This window comes from Pseudophryne corroboree, chromosome 6 (genome assembly GCF_028390025.1).
Source record: "Pseudophryne corroboree isolate aPseCor3 chromosome 6, aPseCor3.hap2, whole genome shotgun sequence".
In the NCBI taxonomy this organism is placed as follows: Eukaryota; Metazoa; Chordata; class Amphibia; order Anura; family Myobatrachidae; genus Pseudophryne; species Pseudophryne corroboree.
This window is the reverse complement of record NC_086449.1, coordinates 293,053,428-293,080,987: the sequence shown is the minus strand read 5'-3', so window position 1 is coordinate 293,080,987 and position 27,560 is coordinate 293,053,428. Positions and strand designations below refer to the sequence as shown.

Here is a 27,560-nt window from a genome sequence, read left to right as displayed (position 1 = left end):
AGACAGCCGGCTACTCAGCTTGTGCCTGTCCAGACGTCTCATAGGCCGTCAGGGGCTCTAAAGCGCCCGTTACCTCAGATGGCAGATACAGACGCCGACACGGATACTGACTCCTGTGTCGACGGTGAAGAGACAACCGTGATTTCCAGTAGGGCCACACGTTACATGATTGAGACAATGGAAAATGTTTTATACATTTCTGATAATACAAGTACCACCAAAAAGGGGTATTATGTTCGGTGAGGGAAAAACTACCTGTAGTTTTCCTGAATCTGAGAAATAAAATGAGGTGTGTGATGATGCGTGGGTTTCCCCCCGATAACAATTGATAATTTCTTAAAAAGTATTGGCTGTATACCCTTTCCCGCCAGAGGTTAAGGTGTGTTGGGAAACACCCCCTAGGGGGGATAAGGCGCTCACACGCTTGTAAGAACAAGGGCTCTACCCTCTCATGAGATGGCCGCCCTTAAGGATCCTGCTGATAGAAAGCAGGAGGGTATCCAAAAATGTATTCACACACATACTGGTGTTACACTGCGACCAGCAATCGCCTCAGCCTAGAGGTGCAGTGCTGGGTTGGCATGGTCGGATTCCCTGACTGGAAATATTGATATCCTAGATAAGGATAGTATATTATTGCCTATAGAGCATTTAAAAGATGCATTTCTATATATGCATGATGCACAGCGGAATATTTGCCGACTGGCATCAAGTATAAGTGCGTTGTCTAATTCTACCAGTAAAATGGTCAGGTGATGCGGATTCCAAACGGCATTTGGAAGTATTGCCTTTGAAAGGGGACATTTGGGGTCGGTCTTTTAGACCTGGTGGCCACGGCAACAACTGGGAAATCCACTTTTGTACCCCAGGTCGCCTCTCAAAATAAGACGCCGTATTATCAGGCGCAGTCCTTTGTTGGCAAGCGGACAAAAGGTTCCTCTTTTCTGCTCGTGACAGAGGGAGAGGAAAAAGACTGAAGAGATTACCCAGTTCCCAGGAACAGGAATCCTTTCCCGCCTCTGCAAAGCCCTCAGTATGACGCTAGGGCCTTACAAGCTCAGGCACGGTGGGGGCCCGTTCTCAATGAATTTCAGTGCGCAGTGGGCTCACTCGCAAGTAGACCCCTGGATCCTTCAGGTAATATCTCAAGGGTACATATTGAAATTCGAGACGTCTCCCCCTCGCCGTTTCCAAAAGTCGGCTTTACCGACGTCTCCCTCTGACAGGGAGGCAGTTTTGGAAGCCATTCACAAGCTGTATTCCCAGCAGGTGATAATCAAGGTACCCCTCCTGCAACAGGGAACGGGGTATTATTCCACACTATTGTGGTACCGAAGCCAGACGGCTCGGTGAGACCGATTCTAAATCTAAAATCTAAAATCTTTGAACACTTACATACAGAGGTTCAAATTCAAGATTGAGTCACTCAGAGCAGTGATTGCGAACCTGGAAGAAGGGGACTACATGATGTCTCGGGACATCAAGGATGCTTACCTTCATGTCAAAATTTACCCTTCTCACCAAGGGTACCTCAGGTTATGGTACAGAACTGTCACTATCAGTTCAGACGCTGCCGTAGGGATGGTCCACGGCACCCCGGGTCTTTACCAAGGTAATGGCCGAAATGATATCCCTTCGAAGGAAGGGAATTTTAGTTATCCCTTACTTGGACGATTCCCTGATAAGGGTAAGATCCAGGGAACAGTTGGAAGTCGGTGTAGCACTATCTCAGGTAGTGTTGCGGCAGCACGATTGGATTCTCAATATTCCAAAATTGCAGCTGGTTCCGACGACTTGTCTTCTGTTTCCTAGGGATGTTCCTGGACACAGTCCAGAAAAAAGGTGTTTCTCCCGGAAGAGAAAGCCAGGGAGTTATCCGAGCTAGTCAGGAACCTCCTAAAACCGAACCAAGTCTCAGTGTATCAATGCACAAGGGTTCTGGGTAAAAATGGTGGCTTCCTACGAAGCAATCCCATTCGTTAGATTCCACGCAAGAACTTTCCAGTGGAACCTACTGGACAAATGGTCCGGGTCGCATTTTCAGATGCATCAGCGGATAACCCTGTCACCAAGGACAAGGGTATCCATCCTGTGGTGGTTGCAGAGTGCTCATCTTCTAGAGGGCCGCAGATTCGGCATTCAGGACTGGATCCTGGTGACCACGGATGCCAGCCTGCGAGGCTGGGGAGCAGTCACACAGGGAAGGAATATCCAGGGCTTAGGGTCAAGCCTGGATACATCACTTCACATAAATATCCTGAAGCTAAGGGCCATTTACAATGCTCTAAGCTTAGCAAGACCCCTGCTTTAAGGTCAGCCGGTGTTGATCCAGTCGGACAACATCATGGCAGTCACCCACGTAAACAGACAGGGTGGCACAAGAAGCAGGAGGGCAATGGCAGAAGCTGCAGGGATTCTTCGCTGGGCGGAAAATCATGTGATAGCACTGTCAACAGTATTCATTCCGGGAGTGGACAACTGGGAAGCAGACTTCCTCAGCACGACCTCCACCCGGGAGAGTGGGGACTTCACCCAGAAGTCGTCCACATGATTAAAAAAAAACAAAAAAAAAACTCGACAGGTATTGCGCCAGGTCAAGAGACCCTCAGGCAATAGTTGTAGACGCTCTGGTAACACCGTGGGTGTACCAGTCAGTGTATGTGTTCCCTCCTCTGCCTCTCATACCCAAGGTACTGAGATTGATAAGATGGAGAGGAGAAAGTACTATATTCGTGGCTCCGGATTGGCCAAGAAGGACTTGGTAACCGGAACTTCAAGAGATGCTCACGGAGGATCCGTGGCCTCTACCTCTAAGAAGGGACCTGCTCCAGCAAGGACCCTGTCTGTTCCAAGACTTACCGCGGCTGCGTTTGACGGCATGGCGGTTGAACGCCGGATCCTGAAGGAAAAAAGGCATTCCGGATGAAGTCACCCCTATCCTGATCAAAGCCAGGAAGGATGTAACCGCAAAAACATTATCACCGCAATTGGCGAAAATATGTTGCGTGGTGCGAGGCCAGTAAGGCCCGACGGAGGAAATTCAACTGGGTCGATTCCTACATTTCCTGCAAACAGGAGTGTCTATGGGCCTGAAATTGGGGTCCATTAAGGTTCAAATTTCGGCCCTGTCAATTTTCTTCCAAAAAGAACTAGCTTCAGTCCCTGAAGTTCAGACGTTTGTAAAAGGGGTACTGCATATACAGCCTCCTTTTGTGCCTCCAGTGGCACTTTGGGATCTCAATGTAGTTTTGGGTTCCAAAAGTCACATTGGTTTGAACCACTTAAATCTGTGGAGTTAAAATATCTCACATGGAAAGTGGTCATGCTGTTGGCCCTGGCCTGGGCCAGGCGCGTGTCAGAATTGGCGGCTTTATCCTGTAAAAGCCCTTATCTGATTTTCCATTCGGACAGGGCGGAATTGAGGACTCGTCCTCAGTTTCTCCCCAAGGTGGTTTCAGCGTCTCACCTGAACCAACCTATTGGTGGTGCCTGCGGCTACTAGGGACTTGGAGGCCTCCAAGTTGCTAGACGTTGTCAGTGCCCTGAAAATATATGTTTCCAGGACGGCTGGAGTCAGGAAATCTGACTCGCTGTTTATCCTGTGTGCACCCAACAAGCTGGGTGCTCCTGCTTCTAAGCAGACTATTGCTCGTTGGATTTGTAGTACAATTCAGCTTGCACATTCTGTGGCAGGCCTGCCACAGCCAAAAATCTGTAAATGCCCACTCCACAAGGAAGGTGGGCTCATCTTGGGCGGCTGCCCGAGGGGTCTCGGCTTTACAACTTTGCCGAGCAGCTACTTGGTCAGGAGCAAATACGTTTGTAAAATTCTACAAAATTGATATCCTGGCTGAGGAGGACCTGGAGTTCTCTCATTTGGTGCTGCAGAGTCATCCGCACTCTCCCGCCCGTTTGGGAGCTTTGGTATAATCCCCATGGTCCTTACGGAGTCCCCAGCATCCACTTAGGACGTTAGAGAAAATAAGAATTTACTTACCGATAATTCTATTTCTCATAGTCCGTAGTGGATGCTGGGCGCCCATCCCAAGTGCGGATTGTCTGCAATACTTGTACATAGTTATTGTTACAAAAATCGGGTTATTATTGTTGTGAGCCATCTTTCAGAGGCTCCTCTGTTATCATGCTGTTAACTGGGGTCAGATCACAGGTTATACGGTGTGATTGGTGTGGCTGGTATGAGTCTTACCCGGGATTCAAAATCCTTCCTTATTGTGTACGCTCGTCCGGGCACAGTATCCTAACTGAGGCTTGGAGGAGGGTCATAGGGGGAGGAGCCAGTGGACACCAGTTAGTCCTAAAGCTTTCTTTAGATGTGCCCAGTCTCCTGCGGAGCCGCTATTCCCCATGGTCCTTACGGAGTCCCCAGCATCCACTACGGACTATGAGAAATAGAATTATCGGTAAGTAAATTCTTATTTTATTTTACTTTTTTTAAATTATTATTATTATATTTCCTTACATACAGTAGTTGTGAAAAATGGGCAAACAGCACCTCTCTAGGTCCTGTGATACAGGCATCTTTTTTGCCAAAAATGTGGCTTAGTTGCAATGTGACTAGGGCGCAACAGGAGACTGTTCTGATTAATTTGATATGCGACATATGTATAACTTAGTTCCAATTGTAAAGCGCAACGGAATTTGCTGCACTATGTAAGAAACTGTTAATAAATACATAATCTGTGAGCAATTGACTCTCTGTATCTGTATACAAAGTGCACCGATGCAGCAGCCGTGGCTTTCTTCCATGCCAAGTTCCTTTGTGCTTCATATACAGACTCAGATATAGAAGTGTTGCATATCAAATGAATCCGCAGTCTCCTGGTGAATCCTAGCAGCACCCCACTGCAACCAAGACGTATTTTTGGCAAAAAAACACCCGGCACTAGCAGACTTTCATGGGACCTGGCGGCTCACTCACGCCACCAGGTGTATTGAGGCTAGATGTATGAGGACACATCTGTGTTTGGTTTAGGAGAAACTACTCTCTTTAAATAGTACATACTGGATCTCAGCTTTGTTTTTTATATTAACTGTCATACTGTATTTAAGTTAATCAGTTTTCAGCTAGCAGCTAACATCTTTACAAAGTTTAAACAAGGCTCCCCTTTCACCCACAATGCAGCAATATCAGCAAATGACCACAGGCTATACGCATCAGATCAATAATCAGCACTGTGTTACTAGAATAGATGCACACGAGTTGTACAGGTTCTGTGGCTGGCTGACTTCATGTGTGCATTTCACCTGGTTCTAATCAGCAACAGAACCTGTGTAATTCATGTGTGTGACCCGTGTTAAAGGGATGTTTAGGTAGTCCTATACTAGAATATTAGTTGTTGCCTTGGTGTCTCTACCATAGCATTAGAAGAAAAAACAAAACTCTGCAGCCATGTAGCTTGGGCGCCTTGGATACTGCACACAGAGGAGACAGCCATTTTGAACTGTCAGTGCTTTAGTAATGCTACTGTATTCCAGTGAGTGAATTAGCTGCATCCTCAGTAATGGAAAATGGCTGGCTCCATTATAAGTAGATGATGAGTAATACATAATGTTTTCCCTTTTCTCTAACGTCCTAGTGGATGCTGGGACTCCGTCAGGACCATGGGGAATAGCGGGCTCCGCAGGAGACAGGGCACATCTAAAAAAGCTTTTAGGTCACATGGTGCGTACTGGCTCCTCCCCCTATGACCCTCCTCCAAGCCTCAGTTAGGTTTTTGTGCCCGTCCGAGAGGGTGCAATCTAGGTGGCTCTCCTAAAGAGCTGTTTAGAAAAGTTTTTTTTTAGGTTTCAATCTCAGTGATTCCTGCTGGCAACAGGATCACTGCATCGAGGGACTTAGGGGAGAGATTTCCAACTCACCTGCGTGCAGGATGGATTGGAGTCTTAGGCTACTGGACACTTAGCTCCAGAGGGAGTCGGAACACAGGTCAGCCTGGGGTTCGTCCCGGAGCCGCGCCGCCGATCCCCCTTACAGACGCTGAAGAGACGGCAGAACGGAGGTCCGGAAAGCAGGCGGCAGAAGACTCCTCAGTCTTCTTGAAGGTAGCGCACAGCACGGCAGCTGTGCGCCATTGTTGTCACACGGCTCACTGACTCAGTCACGGAGGGTGCAGGGCGCTGCTGGGGGCGCCCTGGGCAGCAATATAATTACCTTTAGTGGCAAAATAAATACATCACATATAGCCATTAAGGCTATATGTATGTATTTTAACCCAGGCCAGTTTCTTAAAAACCGGGGAAAAGCCCGCCGAAAAAGGGGCGGAGCTTATTCTCCTCAGCACTCAGCGCCATTTTCCTGCTCAGCTCCGCTGGTGAGGAAGGCTCCCAGGTCTCTCCCCTGCACTGCACTACAGAAACAGGGTAACAAAGAGAAGGGGGGCATAAATTGGCGATATTTATATATTAAGAGCGCATATATAGTAAACAACACCTTCTAGGGTTGTTTATATACATTTATAGCGCTTTTGGTGTGTGCTGGCAAACTCTCCCTCTGTCTCCCCAAAGGGCTAGGGGGTCCTGTCTTCGATTAGAGCATTCCCTGTGTGGCTGCTGTGTGTCGGTACGTGTGTGTCGACATGTATGAGGACGATGTTGGTGTGGAGGCAGAGCAATTGCCGATGATGGTAATGTCACCCCCTAGGGAGTCGACACCGGAATGGATGGCTTTAGTTATGGAATTACGTGATAATGTCAGCACATTACAAAAGTCAGTTGACGAAATAAGACGCCCGGCAAACCAGTTAGTACCGGTTCAGGCGTCTCAGACACCGTCAGGGGCTGTAAAACGTCCTTTACCTCAGTCAGTCGACACGGGTACCGACACAGATGAATCTAGTGTCGACGGTGAAGAAACAAACGTATTTTCCAATAGGGCCACACGTTATATGATCACGGCAATGAAGGAGGCTTTGCAGATCTCTGATACTGCTGGTACCTCAAAAAGGGGTATTATGTGGGGGGTGAAAAAACTACCTGTATTTTTTCCAGAATCAGAGGAATTGAATGACGTGTGTGATGAAGCGTGGGTTAACCCCGATAGAAAACTGCTAATTTCCAAGAAGTTATTGGCATTATACCCTTTCCCACCAGAGGTTAGGGCGCGCTGGGAAACACCCCCTAGGGTGGATAAGGCGCTCACACGTTTATCAAAGCAAGTGGCGTTGCCGTCTCCTGATACGGCCGCCCTCAAGGATCCAGCAGATAGGAGGCTGGAAACTACACTGAAGAGTATATACACACATACTGGTGTTATACTGCGACCGGCAATAGCCTCAGCCTGGATGTGCAGTGCTGGGGTAGTGTGGTTGGATTCTCTGACTGAAAATATTGATACCCTGGATAGGGACAGTATTTTATTGACTCTAGAGCAATTAAAGGATGCTTTCCTTTATATGCGAGATGCTCAGAGGGATGTTTGTACTCTAGCATCAAGAGTAAGCGCGATGTCCATATCTGCCAGAAGAAGTTTATGGACGCGACAGTGGTCAGGTGATGCGGATTCCAAGAGGCATATGGAAGTATTGCCATATAAAGGAGAGGAATTGTTTGGGGTCGGTCTTTCGGACCTGGTGGCCACGGCAACTGCCGGCAAATCCACTTTTTTACCTCAGACCCCCTCCCAACAGAAAAAGACACCGTCTTTTCAGCCGCAGTCCTTTCGCTCCTATAAAAAGCGACCAAAAGGACAGTCTTATCTGCCGCGAGGCAGAGGAAAGGGTAAGAAAGGGCAGCAAGCAGCCCCTGCCCAGGAACAGAAGCCCGCCCCGGCTTCTACAAAGCCATCAGCATGACGCTGGGGCTTTACAAGCGGACTCAGGAACGGTGGGGGGTCGACTCAAGATTTTCAGCAATCAATGGGTTCACTCACAAGTGGACCCGTGGGTCCTGCAGATAGTATCTCAGGGTTACATGCTGGAGTTCGAAAGGTCTCCCCCTCGCCGTTTTCCTAAAGTCTGCTTTACCAACGTCTCCCTCAGAAAGGACGTCGGTTTTGGAAGCCATTCACAAGCTGTATTCTCAGCAGGTGATAGTCAAGGTACCCCTCCTACAACAGGGAAAGGGGTATTATTCCACACTATTTGTGGTACCGAAACCGGACGGTTCGGTAAGGCCTATTCTAAATCTGAAATCCTTGAACCTGTACATAAAGAAATTCAAGTTCAAGATGGAGTCACTCAGAGCAGTGATAGCGAATCTGGAAGAAGGAGACTTCATGGTGTCCTTGGACATAAAAGATGCTTATCTACATGTCCCGATTTACCCCTCACACCAAGGGTATCTCAGGTTCGTGATACAAGACTGTCATTATCAGTTTCAAACGCTGCCGTTTGGGTTGTCCACGGCCCCTCGGGTCTTTACCAAGGTAATGACCGAAATGATGTTTCTTCTACGAAGAAAAGGCGTATTAATTATCCCTTACTTGGACGATCTCCTGATAAGGGCAAAGTCCAGAGAACAGCTGGAAGTCGGTGTAGCGCTAACACAAGTAGTGCTTCAGCAACACGGGTGGATTCTAAATCTTCCAAAATCTCAATTGACCCCGACAACACATCTGCTGTTCCTGGGCATGATTCTGGACACGGTTCAGAAAAATGTATTTCTCCCGGAAGAGAAAGCAAGGGAGTTATCCGAACTTGTCAAGAACCTCCTAAAACCAGGAACTGTGTCAGTACATCAATGCACAAGAGTCCTGGGAAAGATGGTGGCTTCGTACGAAGCGATTCCATTCGGCAGATTCCATGCACGAACATTTCAGTGGGATCTGCTGGACAAATGGTCCGGATCGCATCTGCACATGCATCAGCGGATAACACTGTCACCGAGAACAAGGTTGTCTCTCCTGTGGTGGTTGCAGACTGCCCATCTGTTAGTGGGCCGCAGATTCGGCATACAGGACTGGGTCCTGGTGACTACGGATGCCAGCCTACGAGGTTGGGGAGCAGTCACAAAGGGAAGAAACTTCCAGGGCGTGTGGTCAAACCTGGAGACGTCTCTTCACATAAATATACTGGAGCTAAGAGCGATCTACAATGCTCTAAGCCGGGCAAAATCGCTGCTTCAGGGTCAGCCGGTGTTGATCCAGTCCGACAACATCACGGCAGTCGCCCACGTAAACCGACAAGGCGGCACGAGAAGCAGGAGTGCAATGGCAGAAGCTGCAAGGATTCTGCGCTGGGCGGAGAATCATGTCGTAGCACTGTCAGCAGTGTTCATCCCGGGAGTGGACAACTGGGAAGCAGATTTCCTCAGCAGACACGACCTTCACCCGGGAGAGTGGGGACTTCATCCAGAAGTTTTCCACATGATTGTGAACCGTTGGGAAAACCAAAGGTGGACATGATGGCGTCTCGCCTCAACAAAAAATTGGACAGGTATTGCGCCAGGTCAAGAGACCCTCAGGCAATAGCTGTGGACGCTCTGGTAACACCGTGGGTGTACCAGTCAGTGTATGTGTTCCCTCCTCTGCCTCTCATACCAAAGGTACTGAGAATTATACGGAAAAGAGGAGTAAGAACAATACTGGTAGCTCCGGACTGGCCAATAAGAACTTGGTATCCGGAACTTCAAGAGATGCTCACGGAGGATCCGTGGCCTCTACCTCTAAGAAGGGATCTGCTTCAGCAGGGACCTTGTATGTTCCAAGACTTACCGCGGCTGCGTTTGACGGCATGGCGGTTGAACGCCGGATTCTAAAAGAGAAGGGCATTCCTGAGGAAGTTATTCCTACTTTAATTAAAGCCAGGAAAGAAGTGACCGCACAACATTATCACCGCATTTGGAGAAAATATGTTGCGTGGTGTGAGGCCAAGAAGGCTCCAACGGAAGAATTTCAATTGGGTCGATTCTTACATTTCCTGCAAGCAGGATTGTCTATGGGCCTCAAATTGGGGTCCATTAAAGTTCAAATTTCGGCCTTATCAATTTTCTTCCAGAAGGAATTGGCGTCAGTGCCTGAAGTACAAACTTTTGTCAAAGGTGTACTACATATACAACCCCCAATAGTGCCTCCAGTGGCACCGTGGGATTTGAACGTGGTTCTAAATTTTCTCAAATCTCATTGGTTTGAGCCTTTAAAATCGGTAGATTTAAAATACCTTACATGGAAGGTAACCATGCTGTTGGCTCTGGCTTCAGCCAGGAGAGTTTCGGAGTTGGCAGCTTTGTCATACAAAAGCCCATATCTGATATTCCATTCGGACAGGGCAGAATTGAGGACACGTCCTCAATTTCTCCCTAAGGTGGTTTCGGCATTTCACTTGAACCAGCCTATTGTGGTGCCTGCGGCTACTAGCGACTTGGAGGACTCCAAGTTACTGGACGTTGTCAGAGCATTAAAAATATATATTTCAAGGACAGCTGGAGTCAGAAAATCTGACTCGTTGTTTACATTGTATGCACCCAACAAGTTGGGTGCTCCTGCGTCTAAACAGACGATTGCACGTTGGATATGTAGTACAATCCAACTTGCACATTCTGTGGCAGGCCTGCCACAGCCTAAATCTGTAAAGGCCCATTCCACAAGGAAAGTGGGCTCATCCTGGGCGGCTGCCCGAGGAGTCTCGGCATTACAACTTTGCCGAGCAGCTACGTGGTCAGGGGAGAACACGTTTGTAAAATTTTACAAATTTGATACTCTGGCTAAAGAGGACCTGGAGTTCTCTCATTCGGTGCTGCAGAGTCATCCGCACTCTCCCGCCCGTTTGGGAGCTTTGGTATAATCCCCATGGTCCTGACGGAGTCCCAGCATCCACTAGGACGTTAGAGAAAATAAGAATTTACTTACCGATAATTCTATTTCTCATAGTCCGTAGTGGATGCTGGGCGCCCATCCCAAGTGCGGATTGTCTGCAATGCTTGTACATAGTTATTGTTACAAAAATCGGGTTATTACTGTTGTTGTGAGCCATCTGTTCAGAGGCTACTTCGTTTGTGTTATCATACTGTTAACTGGGTTCAGATCACAAGTTGTACGGTGTGATTGGTGTGGCTGGTATGAGTCTTACCCGGGATTCAAGATCCTTCCTTATTGTGTACGCTCGTCCGGGCACAGTACCTAACTGAGGCTTGGAGGAGGCTCATAGGGGGAGGAGCCAGTACGCACCATGTGACCTAAAAGCTTTTTTAGATGTGCCCTGTCTCCTGCGGAGCCCGCTATTCCCCATGGTCCTGACGGAGTCCCAGCATCCACTACGGACTATGAGAAATAGAATTATCGGTAAGTAAATTCTTATTTTCCTTGTTCCCTTTTCCATGTTTTCCTAATTATATTGTAACATATTATAGATGCATTTATTTTTCATGGATTTGGAGGCTATAATAATAATAATAATAATGGGCCTATTCCAACATTGCCACAGGTCTTTAACATTGTTGTTATTGTTTATTCATATACTGCCACTAATTTATACAGCGCTGTACATAGAACATATGTGATTCATTCCAGTCCCTGCCCCATTAGAACTTAGGGCCTAATTCAGACCTGATCGCTAGCAAGCGATTTTTGCACTGCTGCGATCAGATAGTCGCCGCCTACAGGGGGAGTGTATTTTAGCTGTGCAAGTGTGCGAACGCATGTGTAGCAGAGCTGTACAAACAGATTTGGCGCAGTCTCTGCGCAGCCCAGGACTTACTCAGCTGCTGCGATCACATCAGTCTGTTCAGGACCGGATATGACGTCAGACACCCTCCCTTCAAAGACTTGAACACGTCTGCGTTTTCCCTGACACTCCCAGAAAACGGTCAGTTGCCACTCACAAACATCCTCTTCCCGTCAATCGCCCGTGCAAATGGATTTTCTCTAACGTCCTAGTGGATGCTGGGAACTCCGTAAGGACCATGGGGAATAGCGGGCTCCGAAGGAGGCTGGGCACTCTAGAAAGATCTTAGACTACCTGGTGTGCACTGGCTCCTCCCACTATGACCCTCCTCCAAGCCTCAGTTAGATTTCGTGCCCGGCCGAGGTTGGATGCACACTAGGGGCTCTCCTGAGCTCTTAGAAAGTTATAGTCTTAGAATTTGTTATTTTCAGTGAGACCTGCTGGCAACAGGCTCACTGCAGCGAGGGACTAAGGGGAGAAGAAGCGAACTCGCCTGCTTGCAGCCGGATTGGGCTTCTTAGGCTACTGGACACCATTAGCTCCAGAGGGATCGACCGCAGGCCCAGCCTTGATGTTCGGTCCCGGAGCCGCGCCGCCGTCCCCCTTACAGAGCCAGAAGCAAGAAGATGGTCCGGAAAATCGGCGGCATGAAGACTCTGTCTTCACCAAGGTAGCGCACAGCACTGCAGCTGTGCGCCATTGCTCCTCTCACACACTTCACACTCCGGTCACTGAGGGTGCAGGGCGCTGGGGGGGGGCGCCCTGAGGCAGCAATAAAAACACCTTGGCTGGCTAAAATACCTCAATATATGGCCCCAGGGGCTATATATGAGGTAAATACCCCTGCCAGAATTCCATAAAAAACGGGAGAATAGGCCGCGAAAAAGGGGCGGAGCCTATCTCCTCAGCACACTGGCGCCATTTTTCCCTCACAGCTCGGCTGGAGGGAAGCTCCCTGGCTCTTCCCTGCACAGTAAGAGGGAAAAGAGAGGGGGGGCATTAAATTTGGCACTGTATACAGTATATTATATAAAAGCTATTAGGGACATAACTCAGTTAGTCCCTGTATATATATATATATATAGCGCTCTGGTGTGTGCTGGCATACTCTTACTCTGTCCCCCCAAAGGGCTTTTGTGGGTCCTGTCCTCGTTTAGAGCATTCCCTGTGTGTCTGCGGTGTGTCGGTACGGCTGTGTCGACATGTTGAATGAGGAGGCTTATATGGTGACAGAACAGAGGCCGATATATGTGATGTCGCCCCCTGTGGGGCCGACACCAGAGTGGATGGATAGGTGAAAGGTATTAACCGACAGTGTCAACTCCTTACATAAAAGGGTGGATGACGTAACAGCTGTGGGACAGCCGGCTTCGCAGCCCGCGCCTGCCCAGGCGTCTCAAAGGCCATCAGGGGCTCAAAAACGCCCGCTCTCTCAGATGGCAGACACAGATGTCGACACGGAGTCTGACTCCAGTGTCGACAAGGTGGAGACATATACACAATCCACTAGGAACATCCGTGACGTGATCCCGGCAATAAAAAATGTGTTATACATTTCTGACTTTAACCCAAGCACCTCTAAAAAGGGGTTTTATGTTTGGGGAGAAAAAACAGGCAGTGTTTTGTTCCCCCATCAGATGAATAAATGAAGTGTGTGAAAGCGTGGGTTCCCCCGTTAAGAAACTGGTAATTTTATAAAAAGTTACTGATGGCGTACCCTTTCCCGCCAGGTGGATAAGTTACGCTGGGAGATATCCCCTAGGGTGGATAAGGCGCTTACACGTTTGTCAAAAAAGGTGGCACTGCCGTCTTAGGATACGGCCACTTTAATAGGTACCTGTTGATAAAAAACAGGAGGCTATCCTGAAGTCTGTATTTACACACTCAGGTACTAGACTGAGACCTGCAGATAGTGCTGCTGCAGCGTGGTCGGTGACCCTGTCAAACAGGGATACTAGTTGGCAAACATAAAAACATATTAAAGACGTCGTCTTATATATGGGGGATGCACAGAGGGATATTTTGCCGGCTGGCATCCAAAGTAAATGTAATGTCCATTCTGTCAGGAGGGTATTAGAGACCTGTCACTGGACAGGTGATGCTGACTTAAAAAGCGCATAGAGAGCCTTATAAGGGTGAGGAATTATTTGGGGATGGTCTCTGGGACCTCGTATCCACAGCAACTGCTGGGAAGAAATAATTTTACCTCAGGTTTCCTCACAGACAAAGGTACTGTCCTTTCGGCTTCAGAAAAGCAAGCGGGTCAAATGGCGCTTCCTTTCTGTACAGAGACCAGGGTAGAGGGAAAAAAGCTGCACCAGTCAGCCTGTTCCCAGAATCAAGATTCTTCCCCCGCCTCCTGTGAGGCCACACCATGACGCGGGTGCTCCACAGGTGTAGCCAGGTACGGTGGGGGGCCGTCTCAAAAATTTCAGCAATTAGTGGGCTCGCTCACAGGTGGATCCCTGTTTCTTTCAAGTAGTATTTCAGGGGTACAAGCTGGAATTCGAGATGTCTCCCCCCAGCCGTTTCCTAAAATATGCCTTGCTGACAACTCCCTCAGGCAGGGAGGCTGTGCTAGAGGCAATTAATAAGCGGTATTCCCAGCAGGTAATACTCAAGGTGCCCCTACTTCAACAAGGACGGGGTTACTATTCCACACGGGTTGGGGTACCGAAACCGCATGGTTCGGTGTGACCCATTTTATATTTAAAATCCTTGAACACAAAAATTCAAGTTCAAGATGGAATCGCTCAGGGCGGTTATTCCATGCCTGGACGAGGGGGATTACATGGTATCCTGGGACATCAAGGATGCTTACCTGCATGTCCCCATTTACCATCCTCGCCAGGAGTACCTCAGATTTGTGGTACAGGATTACCATTACCAAGTCCAGACACTGCCGTTTGGACTGTACATGGCACCGAGGGTGTTTTATCAAGGTAATGGCCGAAATGTTGATACTCCTTCAAAAAAAGGGAGTTGTAATTATCCCGTACTTGGACAATCTCGTTATAAGGGCGAAGTCCAAGGAGCAGTTGGTAGTCGGGGTAGCACTATTTTGGAAAGTGCTACAACAGCATGGTTGGATTCTAAACAGTCCAAAGTCACAGCTGGTTCCTATGACACGTCTACTGTTCCTGGGGATGGTTCTGGACATAAACCAGAAATAGTGTTTCTCCCGGAGGAGAAAGCCAAGGAGTTGTCATCTCTAGTCAGAGACCTCCTGAAGCCAAAATAGGTAGCGGTGCATCATTGCATGCGAGTCCTGGGAAAAATGGTAGCTTCCTACGAAGCAATCCCATTAGGCAGGTTCCATACAAGAACTTTTCAGAGGGACCTGTTGGACAAGTGGTCCGGATCGCATCTTCCGATGCATAGGCTGATAACCCTGTCTCCAAGGACCAGGGTATCTCTACTGTGGTGGCTGCAGAGTGCCCATCTTCAAGAGGGCCGCAGGTTCGGCATACAGGACTAGGTCCTAGTGACCATGGATTCCAGCCTTTGAGGCTGGGAGGCAGTCACACAGGGAAGAAATTTCCAGGGACTTTGGTCAAGTCAGGTTATTTCCCTACACATAAATATTCTGGACCTGAGGGCCATTTACAATGCCCTGAGGCCGGCAAGGCCTCTGCTTCAAAACCAGCCGGTACTGATCCAATCAGACAACATCACGGCAGTCGCCCATGTAAACCAACAGGGCGGCACAAGAAGCAGGATGGCGATGGCAGAAGCCACAAGGATTCTCCGATAGGCGGAAAATCATGTGTTAGCACTGTCAGCAGTGTTCATTCCCGGAGTGGACAACTGGGAAGCAGATCTTCTCAACAGACACGACCTCCACCCGGGAGAATGGGGACTTCCTCCAGAAGTCTTCCAATAGGATTGTACACCATTGGGAAAGGCCACAGGTGGACATGATGGCGTCCCGCCTCAACAAAAAGCTATAAAAGATATTGCACCGGGTCAAGGGACCCTCAGGCGATAGCTATGGACGCTCTGGTAACACCGTGGGTGTACCAGTCGGTTTATGTGTTCTCCCCTCTGCCTCTCATACCAAAGGTACTGAGAATAATAAGAAGGCGAGGAGTAAGAACGATACTCGTGGATGGCCAAGAAGAGCTTGGTACCCAGAACTTCAAGAATTTATATCAGAGGACCCATGGCCTCTGCCACTCAGACAGGACCTGCGGCAGCAGGTGCCCTGTCTGTTCCAAGACTTACCGCAGCTGCGTTTGTCGGCATGGCGGTTGAACGCCGGATCCTGAAGGAAAAGGGCATTCCGGAGGAAGTCATTCCTACGCTTACTAAAGCCAGGAAAGAGGTTACAGCAACTCATTATCACCGCATATGGCGAAAATATGTTGCATGGTGTGAGGCCGAAAGGGCCCCAACAGAGGAATTTCAACTAGGTCGATTTCTGCATTTCCTGCAAGCAGGAGTGACTATGGGCCTTAAATTGGGTTCCATTAAGGTACAGATCTCGGCTCTGTCGATTTTCTTTCAAAAAGAACTAGCTTCAGTACCTGAAGTTCAGACATTTATAAAAGGAGTGCTGCAGAGTCAGCCCCCGTTTGTGCCTCCTGTGGCACCTTGGGATCTCAACGTGGTGTTGAGTTTCTTAAAATCACATTGGTTTGAACCACTAAAAACCGTGGATCTGAAATATCTCACGTGGAAGGTGGTTATGTTATTGGCCTTGGCTTCTGCCAGGCGAGTATCAAAGTTGGCGGCTTTGTCTTGTAAAAGCCCTTATTTGATTTTCCATATGGATAGGGCAGAATTGAGGACTCGTCCCCAGTTTCTCCCAAAGGTGGTGTCAGCGTTTCACCTGAACCAGCCTATTGTGGTGCCTAGGCTACTAGGGACTTGGAGGACTCCAAGTTGCTAGACGTTGTCAGGGCACTGAAAATATGTTTCCAGAACGGCTAGAGTCAGAAAATCTGACTCTCTGTTTATCCTATATGCACCTAACAAGCTGGGTGCTCCTGCTTCTAAGCAGACTATTGCTCGTTGGATTTGTAGTACAATTCAGCTTGCACATACTGTGGCAGGCCTGCCACAGCCAAGATCTGTCAATGCCCATTCCACAAGGAAGGTGGGCTCATCTTGGGCGGCTGCCCGAGAGGTCTCGGCTTTACAACTTTGCCGAGCAGCTACTTGGTCAGGGGCAAACACGTTTGCAAAATTCTACAAATTTGATACCCTGGCGGAGGAGGACCTGGAGTTCTCTCATTCAGTGCTGCAGAGTCATCCGCACTCTCCCGCCCGTTTGGGAGCTTTGGTATAATCCCCATGGTCCTTACGGAGTTCCCAGCATCCACTAGGACGTTAGAGAAAATAAGAATTTACTCACCGGTAATTCTATTTCTCGTAGTCCGTAGTGGATGCTGGGCGCCCATCCCAAGTGCGGTTTATCTGCAATACTTGTACATAGTTATGGTTAACTAAATCGGGTTATTGTTGAGCCATCTGTTGAGAGGCTCTATTGTTTCATACTGTTAACTGTGTTTCATATCACGAGTTGTACGGTGTGATTGGTGTGGCTGGTATGAGTCTTACCCGGGATTCAAAATCCTTCCTTATTGTGTACGCTCGTCCGGGCACAGTACCTTACTGAGGCTTGGAGGAGGGTCATAGTGGGAGGAGCCAGTGCACACCAGGTAGTCTAAGATCTTTCTAGAGTGCCCAGCCCCCTTCGGAGCCCGCTATTCCCCATGGTCCTTACGGAGTTCCCAGCATCCACTACGGACTACGAGAAATAGAATTACCGGTGAGTAAATTCTTATTTTTCGCACCATCCTGTCGCAGGGCACCGATGCCCGTTGTATCTGTGCGGCGCGCCGGTGCGGTGCATACACATGCACAGTTCGGATCTGATCGCCCGCTATGCGAAAACGCACAGCAGCGATCAGATCTGAATTACCCCCTATGTCAGATCTGGTAATTAAGTCCGATGGCCGGATGACCATAAATATGCCATATTTGGCCAAAATAGATGAAAGTTTACACATACATTAATTTATGAGTGAAATATGTGTGAAACAGAAAATTGTGTTTTATCAATCTCAAGTTTCATTATCACCTACTCAATAAATTTTGCTAAGGTTCCCCACTTTGTGTTTCCTGCAAAGCTGGAGTCCGTATTGTCTGTCAGTATTTACAGAGATACCTGTGCACGGCTGTTTGTCCACTGCCAGGACCTTCAAGAAAACACCCCCTTTTACATTAGTTAACCCATGTCACAAATAGCCATGTGCTCCCCAAGACTCGCATCTTATGACCTCGAAAGAAAACTTTTCCCAGCTCATATTCAAACAGCCCAACCTCCTCACACAAACTCTCCTCATCTCTTCGTTACATCATGTCTTTTGCACGTTAACCTAATCAGCAACTAACATGTTCTACATACATGTCTTACGCTAAGCTAACATATAATGCAGCCTTTTTACACAAGCTCCAGTTATTATATTACTGATTAAATAAAGCCCATAGTCTCAAGAGTTTGTCATACATTCCGACATTCTGGCTGCCTACTCCGGGAGGAAACAGCCAGGATGGCAAAGTGGGGGGCGCGGCCGTGACATGAAGAGGCATGGCATGGGGGAGTGACACTGAATGGGGTCGGGCCCATGGCGAGGCAGCGCGAATCGCGTCATCGGACCACCTGCCAGACAGCGCCAACTGCCGGGGACTCGGGTTGGGGGGTCCAGCCGGGAGACTTGCTCACTCTTCCGATAGGCCGGGGGGGGTTGGGTCGTTGGGTCGACCCAACTTAGGTCGACACTCATTCGGTCGACCACTGACATGGCCGTTAGGTTGACATGTACTAGGTCGACAGGTTAAAAGGTCGACATGAGTTGTTTTTTTTAATGTTTTTGGTGACGTTTTCTCCGTAAAGTGACGTGGAACCCAAATTAGTGCACCGTGTCACCTCACATGGCTCGCGAGCTTTGTGCAAGGTACCGTTCCAATCGTAATCCACGTGTATCGTTAAGTATGAAAAAATCCAAACTTTTTTTAAAAATGTGAAAAACTTATGTCGACCTTTTGACATGTCGACCTAAGGGCAATGTCGACCTTCGGTGGTCAACCTAATGAGTGTCAACCTAAGTTGGGTCGACTTAACGACCATATCCCGGCCAGGAGCGCCACCCGATTTTCGTATGTTGGTTTATGTGCCAAGTTGTGGCTTGCAGAGGTTGCTGCTTCTTGGCATGTTTAAGCCATAAATTTGAAAGAGCAATGTTTATAACAGCAGAACACACTGTGTTTTGTCTTCAAGAGCATTGTCCTTTTAAATATTCGGTTTGAACACGCAGAGAGGCGATGGCTTTTGTAAGCTGGTGCTTAGTAAGTAAACCACTAAAAATCTGTCTACGTCTGCCCTTCCCCAGAGAACCAGTTCATTGACTGCTACAGTTATTATTTCCAGAGATTTGTTATTCGTGTCTAAGGATGTGTACACACGGTGAGATCTTTGCTATGCCCGATTTTCACTTGCGATTTCCCTTGAACTCCCTGGAGCCCAGATAGCACAGATGTTGACTAACTTTTCTTGAGATATGGACTGTGTGCTGACGATTTTGGCTTATGTGAGATTTTGGCTTATGTGAGATGTTATTGACATGTGAGATGAACTAGATAGTACACCGATCTAGCAAGGATTGACTTTGCCTGCACAGTCTATCTTTTCTTGCGATGGCGGGACCGCGCATCGGGATCGAATCAGGATCGCAAGGTGACTTTCACCTTGCTATCTGCACTAACTTTTCTTGCGATTTTGACTATATAGTTAAAATCGAAAGAAAATATCTCACCGTGTGTACACACCCTAAATCCATTCAGCTGTTTTAAGAATTAAGAAATCTTTGCTAGAATTACATAAACAACAAAAAGTGTTTAAGATTAACTGTAAGGGTTCAATTCAGTTAGCCATGAGTGAGGCAAAGTGCCATTGCATTGGCATGAGAATATCGGCAGTGGCACCCCCATCTTACCCCAGATTCACAGATTTGTGTATTTAGCCCTATGAAGTCAGTGGCTACCATAAGTGCAGCATCATGGCTAATTGAATTCACCTGTTAATTGCATTTGTCATAGAAAAAAGTAAACAAGAAGATGCTTGTTACGTAAAATACTTTCATAAAACCTTATTTATATATTTTTTTATCTTTAAATGTCTATTAGGGATCAGTATGATTTACAGACGGCCAGGATGCCGTTCGTCAGTATACAGACAGCAGCATCCCTGCCGCCAGTATGCCGGTAGCAGGGTGAGCGCAAAGAGTCCCTTTACGGTAACCCCAACGCTGCACTCGCCACAGGTTCTATTCCCACTCTATAGGTGCGTTTCCTGTGAGTGGAAACATACGCAGCCATAGCTCTACCTCTTCAGGATGATCGCAATTGATTTGTGATCTCATAGCAGGGTGGTGCCACACTTGCTGGTCGGCCATGCCCTGTGCTTGGCGGTCCCCAGCATGTGAGTAGTATGGTCACAGATTTTCAGCGACCAACTCTGAATAACCTCCAGTGTGCGCTATTTTTTTTTTTTTTTTTTGTGTATGGTCACAGATATTACATATTTTCTTAATAAAAAAGGTCATATGCCCAACTTGGCATCACCCCTGAATGTCTAAGAGAATTTTAGTTACAATACAAACAAGTTATTTTCCCTTTTTAAAAATTGTTCTACAGTTATTGGTCTGTGCATTTTCCCTGTCTAATTTCTCTTGCTAAAATTTGATTGCTGTTACATTAACTAAAAATCAGTGGTCCCTAAAAGGCATATACTAGTGCCTCACTGCTAGGGCTACAAATGAAGACGGTGCTGATCCAGGACACACCTTGGGGGGAAAAGACACATTTGTATTTTTTGGCTTGGGATGGATCACAAGATTTGTCCCTTCCTCTAATATAATATCACCATATTGTTAAGAAACTAGATGAAATTGTATTGGAAGACGTAACAGTAATACCCTGCAATTTTGTGCAGTGGTTTAAATCCCGCCACAAGGAATTCTTTCTTAGACCGTGTTATTGCATAAAAAATATAAATGTAAATCCTAAAGTGACACGTATCTTCCTTGTAAAAAAAAAAAAAAAGGTGTTTTTACAGTTTCTTGAACATTTTGGTTAAGGATTTTATGTATGTTCTTAAATATTTTTTTTATGCAATGAGTTCTAACAAAGGATCCTCTTTTCTTTACAGTGACAATTATACTTTACAGATCAATCCAAATTCCGGACTGTGCAATGAAGATCACCTTTCTTATTTTAAGTTTATTGGTCGTGTGGCTGGGATGGCAGTTTACCATGGAAAGCTTCTAGATGGTTGGTTTATGTTGTATTTAGCTTTCCATAACCACACTATTGGTTAAATCTGAATATTGTATTCTTGTCTCAGTCTGCAAGATATTATGTATAACGTTTGTTATGTTAGATATATCTACTTACTTCAGGTTTAACAACACACATACGCACATTGTGGTAGCTGGGACAATATAAAAAATTTTATGCTTATTTCAACATCACTATTTCGAAAGTGTACACACCTATACAATTGTCGGTCCGTTCTCCCAATATCGGGTAATCGGGCAGACCATTGTATAGGTGTGTACGCTGTACTGTTGCAGGAGCGTTAGCTGAGAAATGGCCTTTAACGCTCCTGCAATGGCTGGGATTGAGAGGTTGTATCTCATGTACTGTTTAATATGTGTCAGGCCGACCTCCCAAGTTTGTACTGGGCTGCGAGGAGGCTGACAGGAGGTTAAATTGTGGGTACCCGACTGCTGATTGCGAGCGTTCACCTGAAAGTGTGTGCTCAGTTGGTGAATACCATCAAGTAGGTTAACAGACATGTAATCTCATCGTAAGCGTAGCTCAATGCTTTGTCACCTTTCTGTCCTATTAAGCCTGGGATGGGAAACTGCATACCTCCCAACTGTCCCGATTTTCGTGGGACAGTCCCGTTTTTTGGGGGGCTGGCCCACCCGCGGTGGGGGGGCGGGAGGACAGTTGGGAGGCTCCTGCACTTGCTGCTCTGCTTAGCAGAGCAGCGGAGAATAGACACTGTGCGCATGAGCACAGCGTCTATTCAGTGGAGACAGGAGGAGAGGGGGCATGCCAGCAGCTCACAGAGCGCTGGGCATGCCCCCTCAGTGCCGAAAACGAGGCGTGGCTCGTGATTGCGGCCCCTCCCATTAAGCCACACACCCTTTCCAATAGACCACACCCCCTTATCGGGTGCTCGCTTCATGCACACAGATGTCCCTACTTCGTATACACAGAAGTTGGGAGGTATGGAACTGTAAGCACTGCTACTGTGAAGTGAAAACATCTGTGGACACCAGAATACTCACTACTACGTGACAAAAGCTGGTTGCTATAACTTTATGGATTGGATCTCAGTGGTAGAGCAGCCACAGAAAGCATTAACTGGATAGGTGTAAAGCACACTGTCATTAGGCTTTGGAGAACGTGGAAATGCATTCTCTGGAGTGACAACTCAAGCTCCACCATCCTGGCAGTTTGACTGATGAACCTGTGTTTGGTGTTTGCCAGAGGAACGCCTTTTGCACAAATGCGCACTGGCAACCATAGGGTTTGGTAGAGAAATGTATTTTTCATAGTTTCCCCTAGACCCATTAGTTCCAGTGTAAGATTGTCTTAATGCTACAGCAAACAGTGACGTTCTAGAGAAGTATGTGCTTCTAATTCTGTGTTCACTTGTAGAAAATGCTGTACATCAATAAATGGTTTGCTAAGGTTTGATGTTTAGAATTGACTGATCTCAACCATTTCTAATACCTTCGGGATGAGTTGGTACGCCAACTGCAAGCCAGGTCTAATCTCTGCCAGCGTCTGACCTAATTAATGCCCTTATGGCTGAATAGAATTAATGAGAAGTTCAACAAGTACACATGGGTGTGAGGTTCGGATGTCCACACATTTTTGGCCATGTACAGTAGTGTATTTATGCCAGAAAGCAATAATGAGGACTGTTCCACAAGTAGGAACATCATGGTATAATTTCCAGGGTATAAGCTATTTTTTCCCCCCATAATTTATTGAGCTTGTGATGGGATATTATGTAAAGGTATCCGTAAACCGCATCATAGTCTCACAGTATGAGAGCGTAACAAACAAGGGCACACACTTTGACAATGTGAGACTGTAGTTCTTTGCAGACTTTATAGCTGCATTGCATAAGGGCATCAAAGTAAAGTGTAGGCAATCCTCTTTACAAGTGGATATTGACATTTATTTATGTAGCACCAGTATACAGTTCTTTACAGTGGTCTCTGACTTGATATTTTTCAAACATTACTTTTAATGAGAGTGGTATAATTTTTACAGTCGCGAGAGTCCAAGGCACATTCTGAAAAAAACTGTTGCAATGCAGCAGTCATAACTTTGCATTTGATTCCTGGACCACCCACGGGAAGCGGTTAAAATACCGCTAGTCAGGATCCCGGCAGTCAACACCGCCGCCGGAATCCCGACTAGCGGTGAAATGTTGCCGCTGGAATACCGGCGACACCTATAGAGGGAGAATAGAACCTGTGGCGAGCCATGGTATGTTTGCTTTTTTTCTAAACTGTACATGCTGCAATGGACTAGACCGCCTTTTCTATAATGACCTGTATAACAGTTTTCAATTTTTCGCCCGTTTTTTAATTCGACACAATTCGACCGTCGAATTCCGGCAAGTGGGTGCCGAAATTTACCATATTCAATAAAAAAACGGATTCGACAGTCCCGCTTTGACGGATTTTGATCCGATTTTTAAAAAACTGTAAAAACCCCGAAAAAAATTGTGTGGGGTCCCCCCTCCAAAGCATAACCAGCCTCGGGCTCTTCGAGCCGGTCCCGGTTCTAAAAATCGGGGGGGGGGGGGGGGGGGGGGAATGACAGGGGATCCCCCGTATTTTTAAAACCAGCACCGGGCTCTGCGCCTGGTGCTGGTGCAAAAAATACGGGGGACAAAGAGTAGGGGTCCCCCATATTTTTTACACCAGCATCGGGCTCCACTAGCTGGACAGATAATGCCACAGCCGGGGGTCACTTTTATACAGCGCCCTGCGGCCGTGGCATTAAATATCCAACTAGTCACCCCTGGCCGGGGTACCCTGGGGGAGTGGAGACCCCTTCAATCAAGGGGTCCCCCCCCCCAGCCACCCAAGGGCCAGGGGTGAAGCCCACGGCTGTCGCCCCCCCCCCCCCCCCCCCATCCAAGGGCTGCGGATTGGGGGGCTGATAGCCTTGAGTAAAATGACAAGTATATTGTTTTTTCCAGTAGTACTACAAGTCCCAGCAAGCCTCCCCCGCAAGCTGGTACTTGGAGAACCACAAGTACCAGCATGCGGGAGAAAAACGGGCCCGCTGGTACCTGTAGTTCTACTGGGAAAAAAATACCCAAATAAAAACAGGAGACACACACCGTGAAAGTAAAACTTTATTTCATACATGCCGACACATACATACTTACCTAGGTTGACCCGCCGACTGCCACGCCCCCCTCGTCACTGAAGAATCCGGGGTACCTGTGAAAAAAATTATACTCGCCTCAATCCAGTGTCCGGATCTTTTAAAATAATACTCGTACTTGGCACACAAAAAAAACGAACACCCGAACCAAACGGACTGAAAGGGGTCCCATGTTTACACATGGGACCCCTTTCCCCGAATGCAGAGACCCCCCCGTGACTGCTGTCACAGAAAGGTCTCTTCAGCCAATCAGCGAGCGCAACGTCCTGGCACTCTGCTGATTGGCTATGCGCGTCTGATCTGTTAGACAGCGCATCGCAAAGCCTCTCCATTATATTCAATGGTGGGAACTTTGCATCAGCGGTGAGGTCACCCGTGGTCAGCGGCTGACCGCGGGTAACCCCACCGCTACCCGCAAAGTTCCCACCATTGAAACTAATGGAGGGAGCTGTGCGATGCGCTGTCTGACAGCAGACGCGCATACAGGAAGTAGCGCTCGCTGATTGGCTGAAGGGACCTTCTGTGACAGCAGTCACGTGGGGTCTCGGCATTCGTGGAAAGGGGTCCCATGTGTACACATGGGACCCTTTTCAGTCCATTTGGTCCGGGTGTTCGGTTTTTTTTTTTTTTTTTTTTGCCAAGTACGTGGATTATAACCAGGACACTGGATCAGGTGAGTATAATTTTATTCACAGGTACACGTGGATTCTACTTGGACAAGTGGACAGAGGTCGGCGTGTAAACATAGGTAAGTATGTGTGTGTCGACATGTGTGTAATAAAGTTTCTCTGACGTCCTAGTGGATGCTGGGACTCCGTCAGGACCATGGGGAATAGCGGCTCCGCAGGAGACAGGGCACAAAATTTAAAAGTTTGACCACTAGGTGGTGTGTACTGGCTCCTCCCCCTATGACCCTCCTCCAAGCCTCAGTTAGGTTTTTGTGCCCGTCCGAGCAGGGTGCAATCTAGGTGGCTCTCCTAAAGAGCTGCTTAGAAAAAGTTTGTTAGGTTTTTTATTTTCAGTGAGACCTGCTGGCAACAGGCTCACTGCAACGAGGGACTTAGGGGAGAAGAAGTGAACTCACCTGCGTGCAGGATGGATTTGCTTCTTAGGCTACTGGACACTAGCTCCAGAGGGACGATCACAGGTACAGCCTGGATGGGTCACCGGAGCCGCGCCGCCGACCCCCTTGCAGATGCCGAATAGAGAAGAGGTCCAGAAACCGGCGGCAGAAGACGTCTCAGTCTTCATGAGGTAGCGCACAGCACTGCAGCTGTGCGCCATTGCTCTCCGCACACTTCACACCAGCGGTCACTGAGGGTGCAGGGCGCTGGGGGGGGGCGCCCTGGGCAGCAATGTAATATACCTATTCTGGCTAAAATATATCACATATAGCCCCTGGGGCTATATGGATGTATTTAACCCCTGCCAGGTTCCAAAAAAAACGGGAGAAGAAGCCCGCCGAAAAGGGGGCGGGGCCTATTCTCCTCCGCACACAGCGCCATTTTCCTGCCCAGCTCCGCTGCGAGGAAGGCTCCCAGGACTCTCCCCTGCACTGCACTACAGAAACAGGGTAAAAACAGAGAGGGGGGGCACTTTTTGGCGATATTTATAAAATTTGAGCTGCTATAAAGGGAACACACTTATTAAGGTTGTCCCTATATATATTTATAGCGCTTGGGTGTGTGCTGGCAAACTCTCCCTCTGTCTCCCCAAAGGGCTAGTGGGGTCCTGTCTTCTATCAGAGCATTCCCTGTGTGTCTGCTGTGTGTCGACATGTATGAGGACGATGTTGGCGTGGAGGCGGAGCAATTGGCTGTAAGGGTGATGTCACCCCCTAGGGAGTCGACACCAGAATGGATGGCTTTGTTTATGGAATTACGGGATAGTGTCAGCACGCTACAAAAGTCGGTTGACGACATGAGACAGCCGACATGAGACAGCCGGCAAACCAGTTAGTACCTGTCCAGGCGTCTCAGACACCGTCAGGGGCTGTAAAACGCCCTTTACCTCAGTCGGTCGACACAGACACTGACACTGAATCCAGTGTCGACGGTGAAGAAACAAACGTATTTTCCAGTAGGGCCACACGTTATATGATCACGGCAATGAAGGAGGCTTTGCATATCTCTGATACTGCAAGTACCACAAAAAGGGGTATTATGTGGGGTGTGAAAAAACTACCGATAGTTTTTCCTGAATCAGAGGAACTGAATGAAGTGTGTGATGAAGCGTGGGTTACCCCAGATAGAAAACTGCTAATTTCAAAGAAGTTATTGGCATTATACCCTTTCCCGCCAGAGGTTAGGGCGCGCTGGGAAACACCTCCTAGGGTGGATAAGGCGCTCACACGCTTATCAAAGCAAGTGGCGTTACCGTCTCCTGATACGGCCGCCCTCAAGGATCCAGCTGATAGGAGGCTGGAGAATACATTAAAAAGTATATACACACATACGGGTGTTATACTGAGACCAGCAATCGCCTCAGCCTGGATGTGCAGTGCTGGCGTGGCTTGGTCGGAGTCACTGTCTGAAAATATTGATACCCTGGATAGGGACAGTATTTTACTGACTATAGAGCAGTTAAAGGATGCATTTCTTTATATGCGAGATGCACAGAGAGATATTTGCACTCTGGCATCAAGAGTAAGTGCGATGTCCATATCTGCCAGAAGAAGTTTATGGACGCGCCAGTGGTCAGGTGATGCGGATTCCAAACGCAAGCAGACTCAGGGGCGGTGGGGGGTCGCCTCAAACATTTCAGCGCACAGTGGGCTCACTCGCAGGTGGACCCCTGGATCCTGCAGGTAGTATCTCAGGGTTACAGGTTGGAATTCGAGAAGTCCCCTCCTCGCCGTTTTCCTAAAGTCTGCTTTGCCAACGTCTCCCTCCGACAGGGCGACGGTATTGGAGGCCATTCACAAGCTGTATTCTCAGCAGGTGATAGTCAAGGTACCCCTCCTACAACAGGGACAGGGGTATTACTCCACGCTATTTGTGGTACCGAAGCCGGACGGCTCGGTAAGACCGATTCTAAATCTAAAATCTCTGAACCTGTACATACAAAAATTCAAGTTCAAGATGGAGTCACTCAGAGCAGTGATAGCGAATCTGGAAGAAGGGGATTTTATGGTGTCCTTGGACATCAAGGATGCTTACCTTCATGTTCCAATTTGTCCTTCACACCAAGGGTACCTCAGGTTCGTGGTCCAAAACTGTCATTATCAGTTTCAGACGCTGCCGTTTGGATTGTCCACGGCACCCCGGGTCTTTACCAAGGTAATGGCCGAAATGATGATCCTTCTTCGAAGAGAAGGCGTCTTAATTATCCCTTACTTGGACGATCTCCTGATAAGGGCAAGATCCAGAGAACAGCTGGAGGTCGGAGTAGCACTAACCCAAGTAGTGCTCCAACAACACGGGTGGATTCTGAATTTTCCAAAATCCCAAC

At 47.8% G+C, this 27,560-nt stretch overlaps 1 protein-coding gene across 6 annotated transcripts in view; it reads left to right on the top strand.

Annotated features, from left to right (window-relative positions):
- NEDD4 (NEDD4 E3 ubiquitin protein ligase) overlaps positions 1–27,560 on the top strand; it is a 470,501-nt gene that overhangs the window by 387,538 nt on the left and 55,403 nt on the right. For all 6 annotated transcript variants that reach the window (XM_063926139.1, XM_063926140.1, XM_063926138.1 and 3 more), the window contains one exon: positions 20,833–20,954. In XM_063926139.1, the coding sequence (XP_063782209.1) occupies positions 20,833–20,954 (122 nt within the window). The remainder of the gene's footprint in view (positions 1–20,832; positions 20,955–27,560) is intronic.